At 43.4% G+C, this 8453-nt stretch overlaps 1 protein-coding gene and 1 non-coding gene across 2 annotated transcripts; both read right to left on the reverse strand.

The window, feature by feature from the left end:
* Positions 1–1064: 1064 nt before the first annotated feature.
* HSPA5 (heat shock protein family A (Hsp70) member 5) lies at positions 1065–5256 on the reverse strand. The gene is made up of 9 exons (XM_075560498.1): positions 5108–5256; positions 4787–5024; positions 4467–4698; positions 3976–4113; positions 3482–3594; positions 3003–3393; positions 2667–2904; positions 2312–2479; positions 1065–1969 (listed from the first exon to the last, which is right to left on the reverse strand). Exons 2-9 carry the CDS (start codon positions 4906–4908, stop codon positions 1407–1409), a joined length of 1965 nt encoding a protein of 654 aa, XP_075416613.1. The 5' UTR covers positions 4909–5024; positions 5108–5256; the 3' UTR covers positions 1065–1406.
* A 1542-nt stretch (positions 5257–6798) lies between these two features.
* LOC142460410 (U6 spliceosomal RNA) lies at positions 6799–6900 on the reverse strand. The gene has a single exon (XR_012786621.1). It is a non-coding gene; the product is annotated as a U6 spliceosomal RNA (small nuclear RNA).
* Between the last annotated feature and the right edge of the window lie 1553 nt (positions 6901–8453).

Here is an 8453-nt window from a genome sequence, read left to right on the forward strand (position 1 = left end):
TTCTCTGGACAGTTTTACTCTGATCAACTTTGGTAGGTGAAAAATGCAACTTAGGTGTGATTCGTTACGTAGATACTAAAAGGTTACAGAATCAGAATTGCTGGACATTTGCTGGTTGAAATCTGATACTGTCTGCTTCCTCAGAAAGAGTTGCAGTCTTAGGAAACTGGGTTGAAGGTGGACTAGCCTGTTTACTAATTCATCCTACTACCCCAGGGCAGATGGCACTGCAGGTCTACTTTGATTTGTATTAGCTGGCCAAAGACCTAACATTCTAAGCTCCAGGACTGCCCAGATCCTTTAGGGGCAATAAGGCAAGTGTAGTGTTGGCTTCCAGTTCTACCATCACACTCACCCACCTATGAAATAATGCCCGCCAGGAATATTGGATTTTAGGTTAGAACTGGCAGCTGCCTGTTTAAATGATCATGATTCAATCTATACCAAATCCTTTCCCTAGGAAGCCTGTCCAATGAATCCTAATTTTTTTTTTTTTAATTTTCAAACCACCGCTCTTAATTGCAATGGGAATTCTTGTAGTTTCAAGGTTACCAGCCCAGGTCCCACCCCAGAATCACTGAAATCTCCGGGATAAAAACAGATAGATACATCTTAGGTTGAAAATACACACCATCCTAAAATTACCAATTAAATCATTCTTCAGTGAACATCTTAAGGTCTGGTGATCATGGTTATGAATTGAGCTGCTAACCTCAAGGTCAGCTGCTCCAAGGAAGGGTCAGAATTGACTCAATGGCAGGTCACTCCATCCACTCATAAACCAAAAGAATGCAAGCAGCTATATATCATAAAAAGTCACCAAAAAGGCAGTTTTAAGAACAGGAAATTCCAAATGTTTCAGAAAATGATTTGAGGCACTATGGAATAATCATTGCTTCACTTAAGATTAAAATAGACAAAAATTTCAAAGTACTGACCGGAACAGTTTTCATATCCCATCACCGAGTGTCCCAAGCATTTACTGCCCCCACCTCCACAGAGAATGTAACCTTTGATTTTACTTAAGCTAACTGACCTAAGTAAAATAAAAAATCACACCAGTGTAAATAACAAATATTTATTGGTGTCACTTACGGTAGAAAAAAGTTCCTACACCAGAAGCACATGACCCAATTGTTAAATAGAACATTTCCAAGGTGAGCACACTCCCAACCTACTTTTTACCCAGTGTTTTAATATTGCCAATTCCTCTTCGCCCCCCACCCCAAGACGTGTGAACAGCTGCTAATGAAAAGCAGTAAACAGCCATTTAGGCTATAGCATTTTCAACTCCACGCAGAGGTGAAGATTCCAATTACACCAGAGACTTAAGTTCTCTCCGTTTTCTCTTAACGAAAGTTCCTGAGTCCAGTATTTACAATATGACAGCATTAGCAGAGGAGTGTCTACAACTCATCTTTTTCTGCCGTCTCCTCTTCGCCAGTTGGGGGAGGTCCTGCACTTCCATACAGTTTGCTGATAATTGGCTGGACAATTTCTTCTAGTTCCCTCTTTTTAGCTTTAAAGTCTTCAATGTCAGCATCTTGGTGACCTTCCAGCCATTCAATCTTCTCTTCTACAGCTTTTTCCATGGTCTCCTTATCTTCGGAGGAAAGTTTGCCCCCCAGCTTCTCTTTATCTCCAATCTGATTTTTAAGAGAATAGGCATAACTTTCTAATTCGTTTCTAGTATCAATTCGCTCCTTAAGCTTTTTGTCTTCCTCAGCAAACTTCTCAGCATCATTAACCATCCTTTCAATTTCTTCAGGTGTCAGGCGATTTTGGTCATTGGTAATGGTGATCTTGTTTTTGTTCCCTGTACCTTTGTCTTCAGCTGTTACCCGGAGAATGCCATTCACATCTATCTCAAAGGTCACTTCAATCTGTGGGACTCCACGGGGAGCAGGTGGAATTCCAGTCAGGTCAAATGTACCCAGGAGATGATTGTCTTTTGTCAGGGGTCTTTCACCTAGTAGTTAAAAAAAAACTTGTGAGTTGTTTACTAACATTAGATCTCAATGCCTACTCAGACTCAGTGGCAGGGATACTGTGATCAAGCAGTAGTGACTCAGACTTCTTAGTCTACAAGAAGCAGCAACTGAGATTTTAAATTCACCTGTTTCACAGCACTGTCATGCTTATGAGCCAGCTCAACACTTACGTTTAATGGGGAATATGTTAGTGCTGACTGTAAAGCCCCACAGTAGTCAAAATACGAACCCTCATGCCTAACAGTAGTAGATACTTGCCTAGTATAATAAAGCAACCATGCTGTCTACTGCATCACATAATATTAAGTGTAAGCAATTACCTTCATAGACCTTGATTGTAACAGTTGGTTGATTATCAGAAGCTGTAGAAAAGATTTGAGACTTCTTGGTGGGCACCACAGTGTTTCTTGGAATCAGTTTGGTCATGACACCACCCACAGTTTCAATACCAAGTGTAAGGGGGCACACATCAAGCAGCACCAGATCACCTGCAATAAGAAGTTAAATCATAAGAAGCTCTAAGAGTCAAAGGGGCAGGACACTCCCTTTGTGAGCTGTGTGAAACAGGTTCACCGCCTTCCATTGGTTACATGTTAAAAGGCAGTGGAGTTACACAATTTCTCATCACATTTTTCACTGTTAGTAAAGGAGAAAAGACCTGTGAAATCAACCAACCTGTATCTTGATCACCAGAGAGTACTCCAGCCTGGACCGCAGCACCATATGCAACAGCCTCATCTGGGTTTATGCCACGGGATGGCTCCTTGCCATTAAAGAACTCTTTAACCAGTTGTTGAATCTTTGGGATTCTAGTAGAGCCACCAACAAGAACAATTTCATCAATATCAGACTTCTTCAAATCAGAATCCTCCAACACTTTCTGGACAGGCTTCATGGTAGAGCGGAACAGATCCTAGAGAAAGAGACATGGTCATTGCGTGCCCTGACTGCAGGGTCCTAAAAATCAGGGGTGTAACTCAATTTCATTAACAAAACAAAAACAGAACATACCATGTTGAGTTCTTCAAATTTGGCCCGGGTTAGGGTTTCAGAGAAATCTTCTCCTTCATAGAAAGATTCAATTTCAATTCTTGCCTGATGTTGCGCAGACAGGGCCCGCTTGGCTTTTTCTACCTCACGCCTGAGTTTCTGCACAGCTCTGTTGTCTTTCCGGACATCTTTGCCAGTCTTCTTCTTATACAGTTTGATGAAGTGCTCCATGACCCGCTGATCAAAATCTTCTCCACCCAAATGAGTATCTCCATTAGTGGCCACAACTTCAAAGACCCCATTGTCAATGGTGAGAAGAGACACATCGAAGGTTCCACCGCCCAGGTCAAACACCAGGATGTTCTTCTCACCCTCCCTCTTATCCAGGCCATAAGCAATAGCAGCTGCGGTGCTGTTGGACAACAGGGCGAACAATGCTTAGTCAAGAATCAATTTCTTCTATTTATTTAATATGCCATGCCTATGACTTTAATACTTACGGTTCATTGATGATCCTCATAACATTCAATCCAGCGATAGTCCCAGCATCTTTGGTTGCCTGACGCTGGGCATCATTGAAATAGGCAGGTACAGTAACAACTGCATGGGTAACCTAAGATGACAAAGTTACAAAATATATTTTGTGTAATATAAGCAATCCACCCATTTAGTCTCTAATTCAGTTCATTTTTAGGTTGGGTATCAAATGACATTTCTCCACATATTTATATTAAAATACACATATTTATGATACAAACATCCATATCAGAAGTAAACTAGCAAAAAAATTTTTTTTAATTAAAAAAAGTAAACTAGCTTATTTCTAAACATGCAATTTCAAGTACTCTGTGTTGTTAACACATCAAAATGTCTGGCAAACAGCAAAGTGCTCAATTAAGCTTGACGTCTCTGTCATTTGAACAGTTTCAAAATGAATGAAGTTATCTAAACCTAAGTCAATGTGAAAACCACCTTAGGTTCCAGAAATATTTACCTTCTTTCCCAAATATGCCTCAGCCGTCTCCTTCATTTTGGTGAGAACCATGGCAGAAATTTCTTCAGGAGCAAATGTTTTTGTTTGTCCACCTCCGATGTCTACTTGGATGTATGGTTTAGTTTTCTTTTCAACCACCTATTTTAAAGCACAAATTTAAGAATGGGGCAAAATCTTTTTACTCCTTCAAAAAGGGGATTGTCTGCAACTCAATTTTATCCCCCACAGCTAATTTGGGTCCTTTGCCATTAACTCATGAGGCTACTGAGGGAATCTAGGTGCCCAAAAAAGGGACAAATCTCTTTCTTTGTTTTAATACTCTCCTAACAGTAAACTTTGTAGCCAGTTACAGTTTTGTTTCCTTGTTACTATTTTATACCAAATACAACGTTAAGGTTTACAGACCAGAATTGAGAATTGTCCTATCAAACCCTGCTTTTCCGTTACCCACCACCCATCCTCTATCCTAATAAGAAAAAAATCATGCGGACCTTGAAAGGCAAGAACTTTATGTCCTGCTGCACAGACGGGTCGTTCCAAGTCCGGCCAATGAGCCGTTTGGCGTCAAAGACCGTGTTCTCAGGGTTGGAGGTGAGCTGGTTCTTGGCGGCATCGCCGATCAGACGCTCCCCTTCGGGGGTGAAGGCCACATAAGACGGCGTGATGCGGTTGCCCTGGTCGTTGGCGATGATCTCCACGCGGCCGTTCTTGAAGACCCCGACGCTGGCGGAGAACGCACAGTGAGTACCGCACTTCCCACACCGCCCCGGGAGGCCACGCCCCATCCTGTCCTTCCCTGAACCCCACTGACCAGGAGTAAGTGGTGCCCAAGTCGATGCCGACCACCGTGCCCACGTCCTCCTTCTTGTCTTCCTCCTCGGCACGCGCCGCGCCGAGCAGCAGCAGCACAGCCGCCACCAGGGACAGTTTCATGTTGCCGCAGACGGCCAAGCAGTCGGTCGGTCGGCAGGCAGCAGGCAGGCAGGACACGTCGCAGGCAGGACAGCCACACACAGGCCGCAGCACGCACACACGACAAGATTACCGACCTGAAAGGGACCAGAGACCGGGATGAGGGGCAGCGGCGGCCGAAGCGAAGGACAAGGCTGGACGAGAAGGCCGCGGCGCTTACCTCTGGCGCTACTGATACCCCCCCGCTGGCGAGTGAATGAGGTCTCGATCTGAGTCGGGCGCGCTGTCGCCGTCTCCGCTTATATACCCTCCCCCCAGCCCCGTCGTGGAGGCCACCGATTGGCGACGGTGCTTCTTGTTGGAGATCGCTGATTGGCTGAAGCCACTAAGCTGGCCGCTGCGGATTCGAAGCTGCCCTCTCCGCAATCGACGTCACGGCTACGCCTCCGGGGTGGATTTATTGGCCTCTGGTTGCGCCACTAACCACCAATAGAAGACAACATCCGCTCCGTACAGAGATTCTATTGGTTGCAAAGCTGCCTGTCCCGCTCGATCGCTCACCCAGAGCCATTTCCGCCGGCGTGGTCCCGCCTTCACGCTGGGCCCTTGGGGCTTGGTGACTGCTGGGCGCGCGTGGTGTCTCCTGGGGCTCGGGACGTAGGGCCGCCACCCCTCGGTTGCTCTCCACCCTTCTGTCTGGAGTAGAAACCGCGAAGTGCTCCTCTCCTCCCTCAGCCCCTCCTCGTCCCAGACCGACGCGTCTCAGAGCCATGCTGCTTTCACATCAAAGCAAAAACGATTCCTCTGTCCGTGGCCTGGGGTGGCCTCTGACCGTGAATATGCCTCCTCCCAGTCAATTGGGTCCCCCTTTTACCTATGCCTAGTTACCTTGGCTGTGCCTTTCCAAATTCTTATGCCCCACGGTAAGTCCGAGGGCAAGTCTGGCCAAAGTAGTTGCCTCCATGCCCTGGATCCTCTGGTAGTAGCCGTCTCTAGAAAAGCTTTTTAAAGCCAATCTTCTCCCACCCTGGGGTAGGTCATTTTTCGGACTTGTCACCCTTACCCCTCGTGCCCATCATTTCCCTGTGTGGTTCTGCTTCTCATTTATATGGTTCTTCATACATCTTTCTACCTTTACTCTTCCTGGAAAAGGTCTGATTGTGCCAAAAGCGTTCAACAGACAAAGTGCATATCCTATCCTGCAACAAGAGTAATAGAGGTCACGGTTTACTTAAATGCTTGACTATATTCCAAGCAGGCACCCTGGTGCCACAGTGTTTAAAGTATGCTGCCCATAAAAATGTTGGCGTGTGTATCCATCGATGCACAACAGGAGAAAGATGTGCCAGTCTACACCTTTAGGGGTTTTCTAACCTTGGAAACCATAAGTAGGGTTATAGGTTCAATGCGTTATAATCAACTTGATGGCAATAAGATTGGTTTTGGTAGTGTGGAATGGACTATACTCTGATAGGGGAAAGGACAGAGATTCCTCAAGAAAATGCTCAGGACATTAACATAATCAGGAACTAGGATTCTAGTATTGTTTCCACTATGTTAGGCAGTGAAATATACCCTTGGTATTCATGGGACTTACAATACTGTGTCCATTTTTTGCACTGAAACATGTTACAAGTAGTTCACTCAGAGGCTGAGTCAGTTTTCAAGAATTTTCCTTCCCTTAGTACTCCTCAAAGATTATTCTACTGACTCAGAGTTACCTGCATTCTTGCTAGAGCGGTTACATCATGCATCTCTTTCAGCAGGGGTTGTAATACCACTGCAACACTGACCCTGCTTTGGGTTGCATCAGTACAGTATCTTGACCAGCAGTTCTCAACTTCCCTAATGCCGTTTCATACAGTTCCTCATGCTGTGGTGACCCTAACCATGAAATTATTTTCTTTCTTTTTAAATATGAAATGCTTCACGAATTTGCATGTCATCCTTGCGCAGGGGCCATGCTAATCTTCTCTGTATCGTTCCAATCATAAAATTATTTTCATTGCTATTTCATATCTGTAATTTTGCTTCTGTTATGAATCGGGCGACCCCTGTGAAAGGGTCGTTTGACCCGTAAAAGGCTCACTACTCACAAGTTGAGAACCGATGATCTAGACAGAAATTACCATTCAGCCACATTAAAGTTTCATGTCATTTGAAGAAAATTTTATGTACAGAAGACCATTTCCATTTAAAAAAAACCCCACAAAGCTATCAATTTCACACTCAACCATGATTGATTGATAGAATAACCTTTGGCAACTCTCTAAAATTTATAAAAACATTCATCTGGTTAACTTCGAAAGGAGATTATGTTGGCAGTGTGGCATTTTGAAAGAAATAACATTTTATGCTAAATATTCCAAAGTGTAATTATTAAGATGCTTATATAGAGTTTAGGAATGGATGGAACAGAAATGCATAGGCAGACCTAGTTTACTAGAAGTGACTTGGCAATAATACCATCAATGCCAAGTTATCTCGATACATAACAGTCCTCAATACTGTGCCATACATTTGATGTGCATTTTCTATTTCAACCCTCACGAAAGCTTTTTAAAAATACTTATTTTAGAGATGAGGAATCTGAAATCCTAATGGACACACAAACTTGCTCAGGAGATAATACAGCTGAAAAGATCTCGAGCCAAAATTTGAGCCTGGAGTCAAAAGTAAATGTAGATTTTATCCAGTCAGTTAAACTCGTTAACAGCATTTGTCATTCTTTGCTTCAGGAAAAAGATTTTTGCCGCCCCCCCCCCCCATCTGTCCTCAGAAAGGTAAGAAGAATTATGACTGATAGGAATGGGTGGCAGTTCCTGAGCCTTTCTGAAAGAGTGATCAATAACCGAAAGGCATACAGTAGGAAAGACCTGTGTAATTAAAAATTGAATATTTAGACCCACATAACAGAATTGACTACATGGCTTCTTGGAAAAAACAAACCAACCAGGAGATATAAGGACCATGGAAAATACAAACTTCCCAGAGCCTAGCTTTCTTCATCTATTACATGATTCTGTCCTCCCTCTCTTAGTGGGTTGTTTCGAGGATAAAATGAGATGCTGTATGTGAACTTATGTTGAAAATTATAGAGTAGTGGTAATATCATTATAACAAAAACAATGAGAAGAAAATGTAAAAGCTCTTGAAGTGTCCCTACCCCCAGCCAGTCCTGGGACTTCGGGGCTTGGCTCAAGGGGAGTCCCTGTGGATTTGTGGGTACAGTGAATGGTATGACCCTTTGTTGGACATGTCTACACAGTAGGGTATGCTGGACCCTCCTAGGGTCTCCTGTCTGGGATCCAATAAATTTCTTCCCTTTTGCTTAAAAAACAAAAAGCTCTTGAAATAACTATCCTTTGATAGTCAATTTTTAACACCTTTTGGTAGTCAATTTCTGGGAGAAATTAGATCAGTGGGATTAAAAATTAATTTGATGATTGCTTTGAACTGGACAAAGATTTTTTTGAACATTTATTAGGGCCTCACACAACTCTTATCACAATCCATACATACATCAATTGTGTAAAGCACATCTGTATACTCATTGCCCTCATCAT

Source organism: Tenrec ecaudatus, chromosome 10 (assembly GCF_050624435.1).
Source record: "Tenrec ecaudatus isolate mTenEca1 chromosome 10, mTenEca1.hap1, whole genome shotgun sequence".
Classification (NCBI taxonomy): Eukaryota; Metazoa; Chordata; class Mammalia; order Afrosoricida; family Tenrecidae; genus Tenrec; species Tenrec ecaudatus.